The 24,305-nt window shown below is 34.3% G+C and overlaps 1 protein-coding gene across 1 annotated transcript; it reads left to right on the forward strand.

Annotated features, from left to right (window-relative positions):
* Positions 1-1,034: 1,034 nt before the first annotated feature.
* Positions 1,035-22,576, forward strand: LOC124369656. Its single transcript, XM_046827708.1, has 4 exons — positions 1,035-1,184; positions 6,129-6,243; positions 21,630-21,751; positions 22,499-22,576. The coding sequence occupies exons 1-4, from the start codon at positions 1,047-1,049 to the stop codon at positions 22,574-22,576; spliced, it is 453 nt and encodes a 150-aa protein (XP_046683664.1). The 5' UTR covers positions 1,035-1,046.
* Positions 22,577-24,305: the final 1,729 nt, after the last annotated feature.

A 24,305-nucleotide genomic window follows, 5' to 3' on the forward strand; every position in this document is an offset into this window, starting at 1 on the left:
GGCAAAATGGGAGAGAGAGAGAGAGAGAGAGAGAGAGACCCTCACAGTTTGCTTCATGTAGACGTTACAAAGACAGAGTGAACGTTTCTTGATTTACTAATAATTTATTAATAAGTTGCAGCAATGGGAGAAGTGATGAGGTAATATATGTTATTATAAGGAAAAGTCATTGTATTAATAGTCTATATAATTTTTACATCCCATTCAATTATTGTCTACTGAAAGGTAATCAGGTAACATGAGTTGAGATAAGAGCAAACTCTGTTACCAAATACTTGCAGTGCTTATTTGTTCGTCGTAGTTTTATTTTTATACAAATTGAGTTGTGCTTTAATACTTAAAACATTTGATAATTTTATTTCTTGGATAAAACTAGACCTGTTAGGAAATGAAATTAAGCAAAAAGTCATACATTAAATTAGCTAATCAAACGATCAGTCAGTCATCGTTCGAAATTAGGCCGCTTTAGTTGCAAGTTTTGAAAAATAAAACTAAGAAGGGAACTAATGTAGAGCCACGGTATGATTTTGAGAATCACATCGAGAAAAACCAATAATTAGAATAAACAGGCCCAATGCTGTTTCATTTTTATTTCTGCCATGACGATTGCCATTTATTAATGACCTTTGATTAGTTTTCAGTCATTAGTTGGTCAGTTCAGACCTATTGTGACCTGCATTATTTAGTTCGTTCTTAACGATTAGTGTTTTTTTTTTATTAAGAAGCATCTTTCAGAAGTAGGATACACAGAGTTCAAATACAAATTGCTTGTTGTGGTTCTGACATGCGTGTCACAACGCTCTGGTATCATTTGTTTATTTTAACCTAGATTGTATTTACGTGTCAGGTTAGTTATCCATCTGAGGAAGAGATCAGATTGCAGATCTCGAAACGTTGTGTTACTGAATCCATGTAACACTATACGATGAAAAGTTCTGTCTCCTTAACATCCCTTCCATCATTTAAAACAAACTTTAATCAAACAAATACGCATTTTTTATATAATTCCCAATTGTCTTTTCACCGTTCCTCTGAGCTTAACCATAATGTTGAAAATGTTCCAGAACATCTGCAAGGTGCGGGGATGGAAGAAGGGCGATCCACAATACGAGAAAACTAAGACCGTACTCAATAATGTGTGGATTGGTTTACAGGCAAAGGCCGATGCTGACAATGATCAACAGGTATATGTATAACACTTACAGTTTTACATTTTTGTTAGTAAATATATGGAAGGATTATTGTCTTTATCTAACAATGTCTCTACTTTAGAACCAAAACCAATGAATTTATAACAGTTTTAATTCTGTTTCTGACCTTAAAAATATAGTTTTGATAATAACGTCCTACTCTGACAAAAATTTTAATTATCAGTATCAATAACAGTAACAAACATTTTTGTTTTGGATATAATTTGTTCATTTATATGATATAACAGTGTAGAATTTTTATGTTTAAACAATATTTTCGATTCCACAAATTTGAAGTAATTTTAACTTTGTGGCATGACCCGTTTTTTTAAAGCAGTTAGAAAGACAAAAACTTTGCACAAAATAAGTATAAATTGGAGTAACGGTACGGAAATTATAGTAAATTGTAGAAACATAACAAACTATACCTCATCTTTTAGCACGTAAAATCTATGAATAGTTATAAAATGACAGTCTACAAAACAATAATATTTTGCAGCTTTAAATTTTAGCAAGCTAACGTATAGTCATATTTTTTTATCAAATTTCGTAGTTCAGCAACATCTTTCATGTGAGGTGTTACAAGGTGTAGTCTGCTGAGAGGGGGTGCAATATTAATGAATTTTTCTTTGGTACAATAATAACTCTGATCAAGATACATATAAGGCATAGCAACAATCCCACAATTGGTTCATTCCTATAGCAAGTTCCATACACATCGTAACAGGAGAGAATCTAGATGCAGAGTTATTTGTCTAAAGCTTTGTCTCAGTATAGATGGAAAGGATAGAACTGGTCAGTAAGACAGGTATTTTGTCTGGACTGATAAAATAGCAAGACAAAGTTTAACTGAACTGGCCACTGACTAATGCTTCTCTGCTAGCTTACTGTCTGTCTGTATGTCACAATCTGAAACATTTAAGTTTAAAAACTTTAATACCTTCATCTCTTACAATTTCTAGAACGAAAAAATAAACCAAACTTCACACAGAATATTAATAAATTGTTTCATAATATAATAAAACTTATGAAAAATAATTTTAGATACGAGTTTTTGTTTGTTTATATACAAATTTTATTCCCTCTTGATTAAAAATTGTATTTATAAGAGAAGATTGTTTTTATTTTATTGCAGAATATTTTATCCGGTACAAGAATGACTAGGGCCTTACTTTTTAGTAAAAAATGGCAAGTTATTCGACATTTTGCTATCTAACAAAAATATTAAGAGTGTTAAATATTATTTATGCAACAAATTCACTATTAGGAGTAGGACACCTTTTGGAGGTGAATATAAAATATTTGTTTTACAAAATACATTGAGGTGCTGCCGAAGCCTGCACTGATGTCAACGAAAGAAAAACATCCCTCGAGATAGAACCTATCAGTAAAATATCAAATTCTAGAGGGGCTGATCAGAAATATAAATTGAATTGTAATGGAAAGGCAATTATGGACCGTGCAAAAAACCTAAATAGTCATGTCATGCCGCGCGGCCTGCCTTAATTGGGATTCTCGAGAAAGATAAGATAACAGCGACAACAATACCGACCGCAATATCTGGAAATGCTTGTTGATTAATGGAAGGTTAGTTCTGTTACTCAACTACATCGTTTTATAACGTTCTAAGTTAATTGAAAAAAGTTTAAGCGTTGGAGGCATATAACGGAATCTGACCTATCTCATATGTTCTATAATATATGTACTACTACGTGTTTTGTTTAGTTTACTTTTGTGTGTTTGAGTTGTTACTACTGTACTGTGTGTTTTAGTTGTTATAGTACTATAATATTTTATGATTTTTGCTGTGCATATTATTACATGTTGCAAATGGCGTACTTCTTAAAAGTGTTTGTAAAATAATATGTAAATCAATAGAGACAGTTTAGTCTCCAACTTTTATTTAAAGAACACACAATATCCACATAATATGTATTAAAGCAGCAATATAAACATTTTTAACCAGTTTTATTTAATCCCTAGTTCTTCATCCTCACAAATACCAATCTTTCTTATATTTATACAAAAAACATAAATGTTTCATTGAGACAAGTCAAAATACGCATAACGTATTATTAAAACAAGATTATACGTAATTTTTATTGTTTGCGGTATTCTAGGTAGTATATACTATTAAAACACTGTTGTTCAACAAAAATTATATTTTTATCGTGCAAGTTAAGGAAATTGTTCATGTTAAAATAAATAGACAGTGTAGAAAGCTATATCGTAGAAGCTACTCATTCTGTTTATTATTTATTTAAGTTTAGAAGGAAAATGAAAATAAGAAACCATATAAAAGTTTTCAGTTTTATGACCATGACTGTTATTAAACGGAATTTTGTTTAAATTCTCCGCTCACTGAACTCTTCGGCACTTTGCGCTGCTTCGGCACTTCGTTTCAAGGCCAAGCTACTCGTCGTACAATGGATTATTTAACCGCTTACACCGGACAAAAGTGACCGATGTTTTTTAACTTGTATGATATTAGCAGTTGTTTCAGATATTAAAAGTTATATTTCAGAAATATCAGATTCCATGTAATGTAATTTAAAAAGATTGTAAAATTTAGCCGAATATGGAATAATCAATAAACATGTTCATTTAATCTTAAAGTAATTGCCGTAGGGGGTATAAGTGCACTATAATTTTAAAAAGGGGCTGTTGTATGTTATATTAAATATAGAATTGTAATGAGTTTTAACGTTGAATCGCTTTTTAAATATAAAGTTTAGGCGTAAAAGAGAATTGTTACAACTTTATTAAATTAGGAATTAATTTTCCCGTTTTGAAATTGTCGTTTCACAGTTAAACATAACAAAACAATGTTTAGTTGCTTGATTTGTCCATCCGTGGTTTGGAGTTTGGGCTTTAGCATAAAAGATAAATACTGAAACTGCTCACCGAGGAAAACTAAACGTAAAAGTTTTCATTGAAATGAAGCGACCCTGGCTAATAGGGAAGTTATCTGTGGTCAAAACATTTCCGAGTAAGGAATTAGCAAAAAGTTTCAAAATTGACTTTTGCCCGTTTTAGCGGTTAAACACTCCACTGAGGCGTCGTTCCAGTTTGAATGGTCTCGAGAGCTTTCTCCCAACTCCGTGACGTGACTTTGTCATATTGCCAATGGCGTACCCGCGCAGTGTAGCGGGTTCGGTGGTTATCGCGAGATAACCGGATCAAGCAACGTCGAGCGTGGTTGCTGCTTGGATGAGTGACCGCTTAGCGATCCTGTCCTTGCAAGCAACCTGCCCGGCCACTGGTGGTGGCTCGGAAGTCATCTCTAAGCTGTTGGTCCGCAGGTTAGATGTTAGAGAGAGTGTCTTAGCCGTAACTTCGCCTGGTAAAATGAAAAATTTTTGCTTTACTTTATAGCTAGACTTTATTTGATTTATTATAAAGTATCAGAGTTTGGTCGGGACGAGAAGTGAAGTGACGTTCCACCACCGCGTAGGTCTCCGGTAGTCGTACAATCTCCGGGGTTAAATCGAGCCGGACGTCCATCCACAATAAATTGTGTGAACGTGCAATTCACATATAGCCCCTAGTGAGTAGGTTAATGCTAGTGCTTTACACAAATCGCGCCAGACTAGGTTGTCGGTAGATCAACTCGCACCTGTAAACGAACCAATTGCAGCAAATTTAACCAGGTGGGAACGGGAATTTCCCACCAAACAGTTCCTCGCCTCAGGTACGTATCCTTCTCCAGAGCTGCAAACGTTTCGGTGGACCGAAGGTAACTTCCACCCACGAGTGAGCAATGGCTGTACCTCAGCCGACGGAGTCCACCCCAGGTTAGCAAATCTGGTCGATCGTGGACGAACAATCTACGACGGCATTTAGCCTTTGTCACATTTTCTGACCTTCTTTGGAAGGATGTTACGTGTTCACGATAGGATAGCCATTTTACCGCGTAGGTCATGTGCATAGTTCTTTCGAACAAACCCACCAATGTACAGTTTTCGAGCGGTAGTGTCCAGGAAAAGGGTGCAACATTCATTTTTACAATCGTTAGGCAGGCTCCTGCTATGCACGAGAGGTAATCGATTAATGACTCCTATGGTAAATATGGTTCAAAAATGATACGGGTAGTAAAATCGAGGGTTGGTGATAATGAGTTACGTCACCCGGCATTGGCTTTGCGTCGAAGACAAGATAGACTACAGAGGTACCTACTCACACAGGATTGCGCGCAGGGTGAGCTGAACGGCTTTGACCCTAGTGCCTATCACTGCGAGAAGCTCCAACTGCAGCGAAGCGAATCAGCTAACCCTGGAACGGATTCCACCTCATATGGCTGTGAGCTGCTTGTGGCCGAGGGATTCGAGGCAAAATCGAATCGGAGGGTATCGGCCTGTAAATACCGCCACACTCCTATCAACTTCAGTCAATAAAACACAATATTATACACAAACTTAAAAAATTAAAATTTTTTAAAATTTAAAAAAGTGAAAGTTTAGATAGTCTTAATTTCCTAGGCGAAGTTATGATTAAGAAGCCCTCTCTAACAACCCACGGGAAAAAGGTGACTAACGGACGGGAAGTCCATCTGCTTGCTAAGACAGGATCGCTCACCGGTCACCCCACAAAGTATCAGAAACGCTCGATATTGATCCGATTATCTCACGATAAACGCCGTACCGGCTGCAGCACACCATTGGAAAAATTACTTACATCAATATTTCAAAGATAAATTATCTTAGGATAATTCGTAATGATATAAGCCAAATAATTTGGATTAATTTTCTAATTTACTTTAGCGTTTTATATACTCGATATTCCTTATTGAGTACAATAGGTTTAATTTTAGTTTGTTTATCCATGGTGCGCCTCATTACTACTACCTTTACTTAAATAAGGGCAACCCCTAATCTTTTTATAGTAATACTTTGATCCAAATTTCAATTTATAAAACTTACTCTGCCTGTTTTTCCTTAGGTGACGAATGAGGAGTGGTGCAAAATGTGGGAAGAATATTCGCGCAACCCCAATAGTGTACTTGACTGGCAACTACAATTTCGTGACTTCATGTTTGATCTTGAAGACACATCAGGTAAATTTTGGTTTATCATTTTCTTACATTCATTTTTACTTTTTTAAGCTCATTTCTTTAATGTTAGATATCATATAGCATGGCAGATAGCGACATTCCTTTTATTCGAGTTTGTAATTTTTTATTGTTTTCTATTAACGCATTAAATTCATTTATTCTCAGTATGTATTTTAAGCCAACTTGATTTACAAACTGAAACGATTTTGGGCTCCATATAAGTGGAAGTGTATCCCTACCACATACAACATCCCGTAGGAGTATCCCACTAGGACTAAATATACAAGGGCTATTTCATTGCAACTCCTGTAGTAGGTATTTAAGCCAACCTGATTTACAAACTGAGACGATTTTGGGCCCCATATAAGTGGAAGTGCATTTCTCCACCCCAATTCGTTCAGTTATGATATCAACCAGGATAATATAAAAAGGGTAATTTGTGTACGACTTATTATAGTAGGTGGATCACCTGTAGAAGAGGTGTGATTTAGCCAACCTGATTTACAGACTGAGAGGACTTTGGTGCCCCATAAAAGTGGAGATGTAACAATGAAAATATATAGAAGTTATTTCTTTACGACTTATTGTAGTAGGTGGGATTCCTTCTGGCAAATGATAGATTTTAGGTAACCTGATTTAGAGATTGAGAGGATATAAGTAGTATTCATTACGACTCCTGTGTCAGGAGGGTATCTTCTGGCAAAGATGTTAAGTAACCGCACCTATTAGTTGTATAATGTGTTCAAATTAGAGTTTGCAAACATGTTACTCATTTAAAAATTGTAAAATCGTAAAAGAATGCTACTTTCTCTCTTGTAATTACTAAAAAATGCACTTTGTAATTGCACACAAATCTTTCTAATTTATTTCTTTTGAGATACTTTTACGTTTATTTTTTTTTAGAATTATACCACTGTTTCTGTAGGAACAAAAAGTTTTCTATTTCCCAGGAAGTGTTATAATATTTAATCAGACTAAAAGTATTTGATAAAAGCTTAAACGTTATATTTTATTGTAAACTGAAATACAGGTAAGGTTTACATCACTAGGCGTATTGCATTAATGAACGAGCCCGCATTCAGCAGTTACGTCGGTCCGCATCGCGCTGGTAACGCTGGTTGCCTGCATCTCTGTTACAGGTGTTACTGCTGGGAAATCTCCCTCAATCAGTGACGTCATCGTACATTTAACAGTCCTACACCGTTAAACGTTACAAAGGGTGTTGGTCAGTACAGAATACACGCCCCCATTAAGTTAAAGTCAATATCAAAACAGTGCTATCTGGCATAATTTTTCACGGATTTCAAATTTTCAATATTAACTCTCAAAAGTTGACCGTGCCGAAATATTTTCCTGTCAGCCAGGGGTACTGGTTGAGTAGGCCTACCACAAAGACAGTAGCCCTAGTAAAGGTAATCGTTACTTATTGGCTGGAATGTTATACTATTAATTTCAATGTATTATACAGGGTGAGTGGTTCTTGGTGTGACAAAATTTTTTGGGTTATAATGCAATGTAAATGTAATAATAATAATAATAATAATAATAATTTTTATTCCATCAATAATTTACAAAGTATAATTCACAATAACTTTTTCGGAATTTACTGACCACTATTACCAGTAGTGTGGCCAGTGATATAATCTAATAACAATATTAATACACTTAATCTAGAGTCCAGCAACTTATGTAGTTATTTAAAATCGAGCCTCCAATTGTAGTGTTTTCTTTTTATTTTATTTATTTTTTTAATACTACTGACGTGTACCAGAGCTGATAGGTTTCTATGAATATCCAAATATTGTTGAATAACGCCGGCCAACAGTGATTTTATTTTCATTGGTTGTCTAACCTGCTCAGAGAGCAAAGTTCAGTTTCGCTCTCAGACAGAGGTTTGTCCAAATTGTGCCTGATTCAGTCATGCATTAGCCGGCGTCACTCTGGATACTCAGTGACATAATTCATCAAAAATAAATACTAAACTATCCATTTACAATTTACTATCCTATCCATATTGTGTTTTCCTATATTTTGTTTAAACTGTCACAAGTGGCTGTGTTGTGAAAATCAATAGTTGTGATTGTGTGGTAATTAATACAAGTGATACAAGCATTGTGTTGTGTGTAACTAACCTCTATCTGGGTAAGCTAATCCAATTCTAACTTTTCCTTCCTTCTTGTTACTGAGTGCACTAACTTATTTTACTGTAGAACATATACAATATATATGTCGTTATTCATGGCGTTAATAACTCAATACATAATAACAGCAATTAAACTACTAGCAACACATCAATAATAATAATAAAATCTTAACAATAACAATAATATATTAGCAATAACAATAACATTTTAACAATAACCGTACCAAAACAACAATATATCACTCAACACATGTAATAAATAAATAATAATGAAATAACAAATATATAACTTTTCCTTCCTTCTTGTAACTGAGTGCACTAACTCATCTTACTGTAGATCATATACAATATATACATATATATACACACATGCATATATATATACATATATATATATACATACACACACATATACACATACATGTCGGTATTCATTATATCAATAACTCAACACAGAATAACAACAATTAAACTAATAATAACACATCAATAACAATAATAAAATCTTAACAATAACAATTACATTTTAACAATAACCGTACCAAATCAACAATATATCATTTAACACATGTAACAATAAATAATTAAATAAGAAATATATAAATATAATAATATGTAAATATACTAATTCAATTTCATGCTAAACTAACTGAACTACATTCTATCTGAGGACATAATTTAAAAAATTATGTGATACAATGGCGGTTATAAAAAAGTCTAACTCCAAAAATTAGGTCTGAAATGAATTATTTTCAGTTTTTCTAAAAAATCCGTACTTTTGTACGTAAATCTGATATTTCTCATCAACAAATAGACATATGTGAGCAAACTACATCATTTTTAGATTCTCCGTTAAATTTTCAATTTGAAAAAGTTATCGGTTCAAACGGTAAGAAAAATAAAATTAAGCTTCAGGTCGATTCAAATGGCAAAGTTGCTAAGTTTCAGAAAAACTGAAATATCATTGAACCCCATCTTTTTACCACACCCTGTACACAAGAATGTGTCAAGTGATATTAAAAACTTTGCCATTTATTAGGCTTTAAAATGGTATGCCATATGACCGACTATTTTGCCGAGGCGTTTGCCATTGAAAAAATCATTATAGGTTAAAAGTTAACACTGAGTAGTCATAAGACGGTATAATAAACATAATCTTTGAGCATTAGTAAAGATATTTTATAATGGAACTTTAATCAATTAACAATAAGGTAAATGAAAATTAGAATACCTCATGAACACAAAACATTAAAAGTAAAATCATTGCAGTTCATTCTCAAAATGGCGACTTTCTTTTCTCACACAAGCTCTTGCTCGCTTTCTCATTGCTCCTACGGTGATTTTAAAAGACAGTTTTTTCCGAAGCCTTTGAGCAGCCAGACCAATTCTGCCTCGTAATTCTTCTTCTGAATTTACTGGGGTGGAATAAACTTTCTGCTTAAAAAAAACCCACACAAAAAAGTCCATAGGTGTAAGGTCGGGAGATTGGGCAGGCCATGCGACAGTTCCCTCACGTATAATCCACTCGGGATAGTTTTCAGTCAGCCATTGACGTACTGTTGCAATAAAATGTGGAGGGCTCCAACCTGCTGGAATATAAGCTCGTCTCTTTCAACATTTTTTAAACCATGTAGAAGGTTAGGTAGGTCGTGTTGCAAAAAATCTAAGTAGTTTGTTCCATTTACAGTTCCATCAAATATGTGAGGGCCAATCAATTGGTCACCTAAGACTCCACACCAAACATTAATTCTAAAACGCGTTTGAAAGGATTGTTCCCTGGTGCGGTGTGGGTTTTTGTTGATCCCAGTGGTGCATATTATGACAATTGAAAATTCTTGTAAACAATGACTCATCAGTCCAAAGGATTTTTCGAAAAAAATCACGCTGCTCTATGTCTCTGTTTAGCAACCAACGACAGATTTGTATTCTAGGAGCATAATCAGTTGCTTTCAGACCTTGAACAGGCGTAAAATGGTATTGATGGAACTTATTCTTATGCAAAATGTCCAAAACCTTCCAATGTGATACACCTACGTCTCTAGCAAGTTGTCTACTACTAACTTCTGGATCATTCCGAACTGAATTTAGAACTATTTCATCTAATCCTACACCATGAACAATGTGTCCTACTTCGTTAGGTCTTTTGTGAACTGTACCTCCCTCCACAAGACGTTGATGGAGTCTTGAGAACACAGAATGACTGGGAAGTCGGCGATCAGGGTAGCGAGCTTGATACTCTCTTTGTGCAGCACGCGCATTTCCATCACAAAACCCGTAAATAAAGTGCATATCAGCGTATTCTCGAGTAGTGAACTCCATGGCAGCCTACACTTGACTAAATTGAGCAGAAAAATAGTTTATTGGAGGTAGAAGTAATTCATGTGGACACTGGTCTTACAAAACAAGATAAGGAATGAATGTACAATACTGGTGAAAGTGATAAGATAAGGAATTGAAACATTGATAAAGGATGTGACCATTAATCCGTAACTAGCATCCACAAATTATTAGAAACTTCTTTACTTTTTTGTAATCTTCAAATCCTTGTTTTATGACGCAGTTTTATAAAACATAAAAATTAAGTACAGTTGTTATTAAATTGTTTTAATCTTTTTGTAGCTTGCATGTTTTTTTTAATATTAAAACCGATAAAAGTAGGTAACTGAATACTTAACTATGGTCATATGGCATACCATTTTAAAGCCTAATAAATTTATAATCGGGTAGTAGACAAATACTATTATTTGTCGAATCACAAATTTTAGGGGATTAAAACTTCAAAACTTTTTAATATTTACGTAAATGTATTAAAAATTGCATGTAGTAATGTAAACATTTTAGATTATTATTGTTTTATTTACCCAATAGGATGCGCTTTTGATAACGTGCTGAGATATGTAAGCAATAACAGAAATATATAACAGAAGAAAGGAGTTGGACTATCAAATGTTTGCAAGATAATAAATTATTTCAATCAAAGTGATAATTTAAAAAATATAAAAACAAAACATCTATCTTTACAGCTATGATGAATAATCACTGTTATACGAGTACTAATGTCAGAAAATGGTAATCCTAAGTTTCATATTCAATTTCTGAAAATCTCGCTATGTTTAGATACCACATTTGGGTAAATAATTAAATATCCAAACCATCTTTAACGATATATTTTCTGACAAATTTCTGAGTCCAAAACTTTTTGGTAGCGGTTTATTTGCATTGGGTTTGAAAGTATAATTGAGATAATATATTATTTATATTGGTAATATTTAGTCTTCTCATGCATTATTTATTCATTTCAATTTAATCCCAGTCTGCGATGACACGGTTAATAAAATATTTTAACCAAATGTACATGTGTATTACGCATATATCACCGTATTTTAGCAAGAAACTGTAGAACAGCAGAATTTGTCTTTCTTCCAAAGAAATTTCACAATATGTTCGATTGAAGCTCAGTAATATAGAACTGTCACATACGTTAATTATGATTGAATTGGATCTTTCAAATATTAGTGTTCTCTAAGCCATCCCCTCCCTCTGTCTCTATCTCTAAACCGTCTCTAGCTTCCAATACCAATCTCACAGTGACGGCTGACAGTCCAATAAAGACATAATTTGTTTCTCCAATGTTGGGAGCGCAAACGAAAGTGATTATCGAATACTTTTTTCTCCTGTTCTACAGATTTAGTGACCTAGGAGCAATTGACAATTAAATTGTCTGTAAACAGTTTAAATTACATATTTTCTCAATCTATCACATTGTAATTTTTATATGTACTTTTATTAGCATGTATACGTATATACAGGGTGTTCAAAAAGTGGGGGAATATTTTGGGATATGGTTTAATAGGTGGAAACAAACAAAATAGTTCCTCTAACCCTAGTCTATTTCGGTTCGTTTAACGCCTATCATTGTTTTGTTAAAAAATGTATAATTCAGCAACAGTTAAAGGTATGGGGTCTTAATTATGCCTGTTTATATGTGTTACTTTCTGCTGAAATGAAAATAATTTAAAACGAATATTATTCAATAAATAATTAATTGTAAAAATTGTGGCATTTTTAAATTTCAAAGACGAATAAACTATAATGGGTAAAAATACAAACATTGCCACACCTTATTTATTATTATTGAAAATAAACGACAGAATAAATCATTTTGTAATTCAGTGCAAATGGAAACAGAATAGAACATTATTTAGTGATTTAACAACGTGTAATATTCTACACAATGTGCCAGATGAGTATGTTAAAAATGTTGGCCGCTAAAGAACTCATTCCACCCTACGTCACTGCTTTAAGAAGGCGTATAATTTTCTCCGATGGAATGTCAATCGGAGAGTAAACTTATATAACGAAATGTTTCCTAGCAAATCATCAAGGTAAATGAGAAGTAATGGAAGATACGTTCATCTGTACACTGTATCTTACTTTGCTGCCTTAAGATAGAATACACTTGGCTTCCAAACGGAGGGCATTGGAGGGCATTTAGTAAATACATCATAAAATGCTGAATGGTCCTTGAATCTCCGAGGTAAGGAAACACCCCCGTCATTTATGTTCTTATTCATGTATTTTTTCTATAAATTTGAGTTGCCGTTAGTAAATAAATAGTCACGGTTATTAGATGAAAACATTGAAGTGTATATTAAGTGAGGGGTCGGGCTCTGCAAAGGTTATATTAATCACTTATTATCCATCGTAGTGGAATAAACTTACCTTATTAACATCTATATCCAAAAGTAGCTCATATTTTACAATTATACATTTTCATACAGTCTTCCTTTTTTGAGTTATTACAGTTCGACCATTTTGAAAGACCGCGATTTTAAAACTTACTATAATAATTCTCTGGACATTTTTTTCATAATCGTGTACCCCGAGTCAACTAAAAGTTTGCAAAATTTGATTGTTATATATTTCCCCAATTTAACAATTTTTTCTCAAAATCACAAACAGAGAGGTAGCCGGCAAACTAATCAAGATAGACTACGTGTTGTATGGCATTTCTGACATACTCGTACTTTTACCTAACAAATCATATGATGAGTTTCTATGGTGCAATTTGTGGACGCCGTGTCACGGTACTATGTAAGGTATACAGGGCCGTATATACCTTCATGCGCCTTTAAAAAAAAAAAAAAAGTAGAGGCTGATCCCCTTTTAAGCCTTATTCTGTCCGCCCTCATGGGCCACTGGCCTGTGCGAGGATCTTATCAAACAGAATAAGGGGGAGAGTCGATACAGTACAAGAGCGATGGTACTGATAAAAAGTGCAACGGTCACAGACAGGATTTGAACCTGCGTTATCTCTAACTCAGACCCAAATTTCAACGACTTAGACCGCTCGGCCATCGGCACTCCCAAAGGTCCCTCTTTAGGTCATTCTTGGATTTGACGCTTTCCCCAACCCTCGCACATTCACTATTTATAAATAAACTCAGCTGAAGCACTTGGGCTAATTGGATACCCTCTAAAATGAATAAATTGTAATCCTTGAAATTAAATATTCTAGCATACCATTCAAGGATTTCATATTACATCTAATTTACGAGCTGTTATTTTTAAACTTGGGTTGCACGTTCCAGATATAACAAATACAGTCTCTATAGTGTTTCTAGAAATATTTTCTGAACGGTATGAACTTACGTTATTGTTCAATAACACCCAAAAGGAAACCTTGATTTGGACAATATTATAATTTTTAGATTTAGATGGCCTAAACAACTGTGAATTGTGTGGTTTAGTATTAAGAAAACCTTTTAAGAGGCGTGTACAATAGTTTTAAAATAGTTTTAAAAAAGTTATTCTAAGATAAGGGAATTCGATTAGTTGTGAAAAAAATAAATTAGCTGATGAAAATGCACATGATGTTTTGTAATATTTTGTGAGTTTGAAATTAATTTATTACAGCTTGACATTTTATTGGATGAATTTTATTAAATTTCCCTAATTATCTATAAAGTTAAATTTAATCACTTTCATGTATTGAACAAATTAACAAAGCATATTGGTGCAACAGAACTACTTTAAAATTATTAACAAATCTACGGTAAAAACTATTCTCTAATTTTAATATTGTGATTAGAAAATAATCATTATCCTTAATCACATTTATTAGTGCAAAAGGGCTTATAAATATAATCTTATCCAAAATAATAGTTTAACATAATGCATTTCATTAGTGATGCAAAATTAACAACAAGTGTAGATTAGAGAATTTATCTTTGGAAATCTTTGTATTTTGAGAATCATAACAATACTGTCGTCTTGAGAATTGAAATAAAGTTTATTTCACAAAAAGTTGTATTCATTAAGTAAGCGTGGATATTGAAGAGCAATAAAGTCGAGTACTAGACTGGTTTCCAATTGAAACTAGGGTGACGAGCTTCGTTCAGATCCCAGTAGCTATGACGTCACCGCTGCAGCTTTGTGGCCTGTACTGTAGTGTAGTGCAGTGTAGTGTAATGTAGTGCTACCTTGATAAGTACGAACAGTGACCGGTGGATAGCGGGATAATGTTTTTAGACGAGGGTAGTACACGGCCACGAGTTCGTGTATTGCTAGACATCGCTGAGCCGTGGAATATAGATACAAATCGCATACATTGTCCATTATACTACACGACTACACGTAGGATACTGCCTAGAGTTTGCGTATTAGCTTGCAGTACCGGGTCGCGGAGAATACCTACAAATAAATCACCTACACTATCCCCCATACTACACGACTACACGTAGTACACCGCCTCTAGTTTGCGTATTGCTGTCAGAGGCGAGCCGTGGAGTATAGTTACAAATCACCTACACTATCCCCCATACTACACGGCTACACTTAGTACACCGCCACGAGTTTGCGTATTGCTGTCAGAGGCGAGCCGTGGAGTATAGTTACAAATCACCTACACTATCCCCCATACTACACGACGACACGTAGTACACCGCCTCTAGTTTGCGTATTGCTGACAGAGGCGAGCCGTGGAGTATAGTTACAAATCACCTACACTATCCCCCTTACTACACGGCTACACTTAGTACACCGCCACGAGTTGTGTATTGATGTCAGAGGCGAGCCGTGGAGTATAGTTACAAATCACCTACACTATCCCCCATACTACACGACGACACGTAGTACACTGCCTCTAGTTTGCGTATTGCTGTCAGAGGCGGGCCGTGGAGTATAGTTACAAATCACCTACACTATCCCCCATACTACACGACGACACGTAGTACACCGCCTCGAGTTTGCGTATTGCTGTCAGAGGCGAGCCGTGGAGTATAGTTTACAAATCACCTACACTATCCCCCTTACTACACGGCTACACTTAGTACACCGCCACGAGTTGTGTATTGATGTCAGAGGCGAGCCGTGGAGTATAGTTACAAATCACCTACACTATCCCCCATACTACACGACGACACGTAGTACACTGCCTCTAGTTTGCGTATTGCTGTCAGAGGCGGGCCGTGGAGTATAGTTACAAATCACCTACACTATCCCCCTTACTACACGGCTACACTTAGTACACCGCCTCTAGTTTGCGTATTGCTGTCAGAGGCGAGCCGTGGAGTATAGTTACAAATCACCTACACTATCTCCCATACTACACGGCTACACTTAGTACACCGCCACGAGTTGTGTATTGTTGACAGAGGTGAACCGTGGAGTATAGATACAAATTACCTACACTATCTCCAATACTACTCGACTACACTTAGTACACCCTCGAGTTTGGATTTACCTTTCTGACGATTACTAAACATGGTCATTTTAGAAAATTATTACACACTCTAGATCCCCCTGTAGAGCAAGTGTAGACAATGTGATCAGCCTGAAGAGAGTGCCAGACACATCATTTTGGATTGTTGGAGGTTTGAAGTAAGGAAAAGATCCCTGAATCTGTGAGTCAAGTGATGAATCGATATACGCATTAAGCAAAAACCCATGATGATCATGAAGGCACTTCCTCAAGATGGCCATGCCCTACCAGTAGCATTTGAGGTGTGCTATACATAGGTTAATACGCAAGAAGTAGTTACCATAGTACCCAAATATTATTCTAAGTGCAAATAAAATATAACTCTGTTTAATTAGCCTGACAATGCAAGGAAATTATAAAGAAGGAAGACAAAGAGAAGACAGTTTTGTATTGTTGCACATCTTTCAACCACCCACTCCTGGCATGGATACTACTACCCAAAGTGGTTACTTCAACGTTTACGGTAATACTGATATACTCACAATGTAAAGTGATACAACCAACAGTCAATTACGTTGTTATGTTTTTCACAACAGAATTTTCTAAATATACAACATGTCACAAATAGACAACGGAAAAAACTTAAAATACTATTTTCATTAGGTTTTCATATAATAAAGACCCATACTAAATTTCAGTCAGTTACGTCAATATTCCCTTGTAATATAAAAATTTTCAAATGGAAAATGTGCAGCGCTAAGAATAATGAGGGAGTTTTCGGCATTTTAAAATACAATATTCTCGTTATGATCGAGGAACAATATTTAAAAAGATTGACAGAGATTAAGGAGACATTCTGAATATTTTACATATCACTGGTCATTATTAATAATTACAGAATTAATTAATACATTACACACACAAATTAATTAATTAACCAATAATCTGTTAGAAAATTAATTTTTAAATCATTTTTCTTTTATAAAAAACCTACACTTACTTTCTCTACACAATGTTCACACACATCACAAGCTTCCATGCAATGATGAGCCCAAACAAACATTTAAAAAGGTTCATATTGTTTTTAATTACAGGCGAACTCACTGACCATAACACTCTGTTAAGAGATTTAATATTACCTCTGTTTTATGGGTCCATTAATGCAAATGGAGGAAGAAATTTTGGCATCACTTTTTGTTGAGATAAAGCATGAATCCATTTCTGTTGGAAAGGAGAAGTTAGCATAAAATAATTTTCAAAATTAATGAAGGTTATAATGATTATTTAAAACTGTTTTAACTGCTTACTTGTACTATTTACTCATACTTCAAACAATAACAGCACTCAGCTGAGTACCACGTTATGCGCATACTATTTACACATAAGAACTGCATACTTGTACTATTTACTCATACTTCAAACAATAACAGCACTCAGCCGAGTACCACGTTATGCACATACTATTACTCGTTTTAACTGCATACTTGTACTATTTACTCATACTTCAAACAATAACAGCACTCAGCTGAGTACCACGTTATGCACATACTATTACTCGTTTTAACTGCATACTTGTACTATTCACTCATACTTCAAACAATAACATTTATCGCAACCCATTATATATTCTTCATTAGTTATTTATTATAGACTAATAATATATTATTCATTATTGATCCCGGTGAATAGAAATGTAACTCTTTGATTACAGTATTAGCAATGATATATTCTTCTTCATTTAAATAAATACAAAGTAAAAAAAACCTGAGGACCAGTTCTTCATTATCTAATTTGAAGGGCTTAATAGGGATTAAGGTATAAACGTGTGATCTACTTTTCTCGTTATATGAAACATGAAAACTCCGATACTTAATCACTGCAGAGTTACTTTTTTGGCAATATCATTTTCTGACAGCATTGTTAAGGGAATAGAAAAATGAGGAATGAAAAAGGAAAGGAGTGATGGAATGGGAGATCAAAAGGGGTCTCTGCCCCCTCTCACAATTCAAACCACAAGACTCCCTCCTGGGGAGCTGGTGGACGAATTGCCTAACACCACACAACGTGCACCACAAATCAAGCAGCCGAATTTACGATCTCCTAGCAGACCATAGTAGTAAGTAAATATTAATATTAGTGAACTCAAAACAATAATTATCAACATATTTCTTTTTTGAACACCTACGTTAGGACTTAGTTTAATCTTAAGCTATAATTAATTACAACTTAAGATTATCATCAACTTATCATGTTCTCCGTCTGTACAGAAACGTGTCTCCTTTTGCGTTTTTCCTGATATTATCTTATCCAGTTATTACTCTGAGTTTATTGGAAGAAATCTTTTTAATGTTTATCATTGATGTATTTTTTCTTCATAAAATACAATTATTTTAATTATATTACAGCTAAAAAGTAATGAGCAATTGATAACTTTAACGATTCTAGTAGTGAATATTACCATCGATATGAGAATAAATCGCCAGGCATCCTGAATAATGAAACTCGTGTATTTGGAGATTACAATCTTTAGACGAGCAAAGACGTAAACACACCTCTAAAATACAAACCATTTACTACACTAACATTAAACACGACACTTTATCATCATTTATGCGTGTAACAACGCTCTGGTATGTTTTGTTTACCTTAACCTAGATTTTAGTCATGCATTAGTTAATTTACGCATTTACCCGAATAAGACATCACATTGCAGATCTCGAAACGTAGTGTACTGATTGTATTGTATCTCTGAATGATGGCAAATGTCTGGAGAAATCATTTTTCCTTAACAATCCTTTCATCGCAAAAAACAAACTTCACACAAAGGACAATTCTTTACTAATTGAACTTAATGTTTGGGAACTTATTGCTTCGTTACGCCAGAATAACACTAATATATCAACTCCCTGAGTGAAAATATGTGATAATTATTTACAACCCGACCTGCTCAGAAAGTGAGCATAATTTGTGCAAAAAGATAAAAAACGAAGTAGTCATGTATCGTGAGGTAAAGTGGTGGCAGCGGTGTGAAACAAATAGTCTCTCAGTCAGCCTGTTTGGCGATTTATATCCCGACCTGCTCGGAAACTGTGCGTCGTTTCTGCGAAAATATAAAAAACGTAGTAGTCATGTATCGTGAGGTAAAGTGGTGGCAGCAGTGTGAAACAAATAGTCTCTCAATCAGCCTACGTAGTGATTTATATCCCACCTGCTCGGAAAACTGTGCGTCGTTTCTGCGAAAATATAAAAAACGAAGTAGTCATGTATCGTGAGGTGAAAGTGGTGGCAGCAGTGTGAAACAAATAGTCTCTCAATCAGCCTGTTTGGCGATTTATATCCCGACCTGCTCTGAAACTGTGCGTCGTTTCTACGAAAATATAAAAAACGTAGTAGTCATGTATCGTGAGGTAAAGTGGTGGTTGCAGTGTGAAACAAATAGTCTCTCAATCAGCCTACGTGGCGATTTATATCCCCACCTGCTCGTAAACTGTCGTTTTTGTCGAAATGGATGAAAGTAACTAAAAGAGATTATGCTCTTTAAAAGCTCCCGCATAGACTACCTGCATAGCGTATTTCCTAAATCAACTTGCATATTAAAGTATATTACGACAAAATGTAATATGTAACAAATGTCCTGAAAATATCTGTGCTTAAATATCTGTATGACTTTTTATGTGATGTTATAAACTTCAAACGACTTGACATTGCCACAATTTTGCATTTTTACTGTAAATGAGTTATATATTAAATAATTGTTTCATTCAACTAAAACAGCGCGAGTAAAAATAAATCACATACTACAAACTGTATTGCTACTGAGTCTAGTAGTGTGGAAGCTCTATATAAACTAATCATGAACAAAAAAACCCTGAGTCCATCTGTTTGATTACTCCTAATAAGAGAAGCTCTACAATCTTTGCCGTCTGATTGTATCAACTACATTTGAACTATCTACTAGATAATTATAAAATATCAATTGTCTAATCATTGTTATAACATTTAAACAATGCATTAAAAATATTAAATTAGCTATTATAATTAATTACAGTCTTGAAAACAACTGATAAATCAAAACATGCTATACAAGATACAGTTGTTAAGCATAAAAAATTAATCAGCCAATTATGATCTAACTTACGTATAATACTGTCGTTCCAACTAAGCACACTCTTTTTAATAATACTAAGTAACAATTTTTGGACTTCACTTTTAAATATTTTCAACTTGTACGTATTTTTATGTGAACAGGTGACTTTTTAAAATCATTCTACACAGTCCTCTACACATAACAGCTATGGTGGGAATGGTTGATTCAATGCGAATGTTAAATTTAGCTCCAGTTCACCTTCCTCTTACGTGCAGCATCTGAATTCTGATGCTGATTTTAAATTTCAGGAGTCAAGTCTGCGACAACAGGATCTTCAAGATATTCACGATGCTGTTGAAGAGCAAATTTGTTAATACTATGGAAAAGGTGCATCCACTCCAATACTATTGACATGGCAAATTGTTAGTAGTAGAGATAGATTACGGTGGCTGGGCAGACCATCGATGTATAAAACTACTGGATGGATAACTCAGTGGGAATATTCCTTTTGTTCCGACAGGGTGTAAAAAATTCCCGCTCGGGCTTGATAATTCCCGAACGATTACAGGTAAAGCAATAAAACTTGGTACATAATTACTGCATTTATAAATATACCTTTTGAAGTAACTACTTTTTTTCATGTCAGGGGGAGAACCTGTTGGAGTCAGAAGAAAATCTTTAATGAAAGCGTAGGTCGAGGTCGAGTTGTACATCAAATTAAAGGTCTATATTGGTAGAGTACAATGCCACAAATCCGACCTGAAAAGGTTAACTCTTTAAAAATATAAACAGGTTTAAATTTTGAAACATTTACAATGTAGGTCCTGTTCTAGCTGATTTAATATTCTTGTTTTGGCTGAAGTTGTGGAAGTTAAACTTAGTATATAAATACTGGACTGAAGAAATAGCTTTTAAGGTAGTTTGTGACTCTTAACATCCAATGGAGGATGGCCTACAAAGAGTTAGGAGGAATGTTCAACGTAAGTATAGCTCAAGATGTACAGTATTTTAAAATTGTCAGACCATCCTCCATTGTATTTCAAGAGTCACTAACTACCTTAAAAACTATTTATTTAGTCCAGTATTCATTTACTAAGTTTAAAATTCACAGCTTTAGCCAAGACAAGAATATTGAACCACCTAAAGAACAGGACCTACATTGTAAATTTTTAAGACTTTAAACCTGTGTAACTTTTTAAAGAGTAAATCTCTTCAGGTTAGATTTGCGGCATTGTACTCTACTAATATAGACCTTTAATTTGATATACTACTCGACCTATGCTTTCATTTAAGCTTCTGACTCCAAACGGGCCATCCCCCCAGATGACAAAAAAATAGTAGTTACTTCAAAAAGTAGATTTATTGGTGTTGTAATGATGTACCAAGTTGTATTTGGTTTACCTATAATCGTTTGGGAATTATCAAGCCCGTGCGGGACTTTTTTACACCCTTTATAGTGTTGCCGTTACAACAGGCTGAGGGCGAACCTGCCCCTCCCGAGCAGGCAGTGCGGCTGGCCAGGATCGACCATCAGCTCTCTCCAACCACTGTGATTGAAGCTGTTTGGATCAAGCACGCTGTTGGTTTCAGTACACAACAAAGTCTTGTGCTTCTCGTAGTAAAAGTTAGCAGGACATACAACTATAATTTAAAAATAAATAAGACACTCAAAATAGGAACGACAACCTAAATAAATAATAGATAATTTCGCTGTAGAAAAATGTGGCTATGCAGAGACCATAATTATTTTTTTGGCTTTTTATTGTAATACATAATTACAACGCTGTTACACACAAGTTACTATTACACCCGGCACATTTATTTTTTGGGAGAAAAACGTTGCAAATTTGGAATAAATTAAAGTGCAGACATTGAGAAAAGTAGGATAAGAACTCTCTTGCGTTTGACCTCACAACTGAATAATACTTTCCACATAAACTACTAATGTTAAGCACATATCATTAGAATAGTGTTAGGATTAAAAACTCTGTTACGTAATTTTATTTCGTAACTGTGATAAAAATTACTACATTACTGCGCAGAGAAGGTTTCTTCAAACTAATCGGTTTCGCAATAAATAGAAAGTTGAGTGTTGATAATCAGGTTAATAACAGGAATAACTCAAACACATGGCGTTATTATATAACTGATACAACATACATGGGTTAAATAGAAATAATGATAAAGTCATCGGTCTTTTTAGTCGTAGGTACGTCTAGACTTAAACAATGGAGTAGAGGCACCTCTTCACTACTATCACTCAACATTCAAAATTTCAGTTCGGTCTAATTTGTTGAGAAAAGTAAGGAAAATATTCCGTTTACAGATGTGGAACTTCTTCCAAAAGATCCGTAATTTGTGTATGACTACTACAATGGACGATTTAAAACTGAAAGGGCTGTAGCGTTGTACTGGTTTCATCGTGCACTAGCAAGCATATTGTCAATCGTATTCTTGATTTTGTAAAACGTTTTAGGTCCTAAAAGTGTAAACAAGACTATATAAATTTTTAATAATATTAATGACATTATTACGTTTTGTCCTATTTGTTTCACATATACTCGAAAAAAGTCATCTTAGGTAAGTGTCAATTAACATTGAAATGGGACATTAAAATAATCACAATGACTCTTAACTTTGAATTTACTACAAAGATTACAACATATTAAAATATCAACTGTCATTTAATCATTACAACCATCAGTATCTCACTTTCATCCGTGGTGGTGTGATGTGTGATTGTGTTTCTTGTGTAACTTGTGCTCGGGACATTCTCTGCCGTGACAACGCCTGGACTGGACTCCAAGCAGCATTTGGGTATTTTAGAACCCTTTTTTCCTTCTTTTTTTCTGCTTTCTGTTCTTTATTTTTGTATGTACATTCCCCACCTGACGAAGAGGATAGATTCCAAATCCTCGAAACGTTGTGTTATTATACCTTGTGTAACATATAACGATGGCAAATGTCCGAAATCCTGTTATCCTGTCAACACCTTCCATAGTCATAAAAAAATTTAAACAAAGAACTACGTTTTGGTGTCAAAATTTGGTGACAAAGGCATTTTACTCCGTTGAAGAGTTCATGATGGGCCGCTGGGATGGAAATCCTTGAAATTATCAACACACAATTTCCCAGTCCTGATGTCCAGTTACCATGAAATTCCAAATACTTGTTAACTGCCTTGTTTATTGACTCTCACATTTAAGTATTGTGTGTTTAATACCTCAAATGTTGACCCATGCAATGCAATTGTGAAATTGTTGATGCAATAAAGAATATTATTATTATTATTACAACAGTACTATATACTTATGTCCCGTATGTACAGTATATCTTGTTTAAAACAAGTAACTAAATTGACTTTCACAATAATTGGTAATACAACGCACACTATTTCCACTCTTGTTCAAGGAGCACTGGGTTTATACATAGGTACTGTATGTAATCGGAATTAATTATTTACAACCATATAAAACGCAAATCAGTGTTTTGTATGAAACTTTTAATTGCCACAACAATGCAATGTATTTTGATCTCTCATAATACGCCCTCAAAGTTTGATGCAAGATTACAGATTTAAACTGTATTGAACTATTAATGCAATGTTCATAATTCAATAGGATAAGATGAATTCTAGGTCAGTCGTGCAATAAGGAAGAGCTGTTATACTCAACTCAATCGTTGCAAAACGTAAACCAGTCGATAACACATAAAAGATTTTGTTTTTAAATCCTATAGGATATGCTGATATTGTTATTATGAACTGCATATCAGAGGAATTCCTTAGTATTTACAACGACAGTGGAGAGCGATGATTTAATTCTTGTAAGATACGTATATTATACTCCATATCAGTAGTATTTCTTAGTATTTATGACTATAGTGGTGTGTGATGATTTAAGTGCCTATACATTATACTTCATATCAGTAGTATTCCTTAGTAGTGCATAAAATATTATTTATTGGTAAAAAATTTCAAATTCAATTCCAGTTATACAATATAGAGTATTTTAGGAACTAAAAAATTAATCAGCCAATAATTAATTATTTAAATTTAGTTTCATCGTTTTTCAACTAATTACACTCTTTCATTATTACTAAGTAATCAGGTTTGGACTTTACTAGTAAATATA

Source organism: Homalodisca vitripennis, chromosome X (assembly GCF_021130785.1).
Source record: "Homalodisca vitripennis isolate AUS2020 chromosome X, UT_GWSS_2.1, whole genome shotgun sequence".
NCBI lineage: Eukaryota > Metazoa > Arthropoda > Insecta > Hemiptera > Cicadellidae > Homalodisca > Homalodisca vitripennis.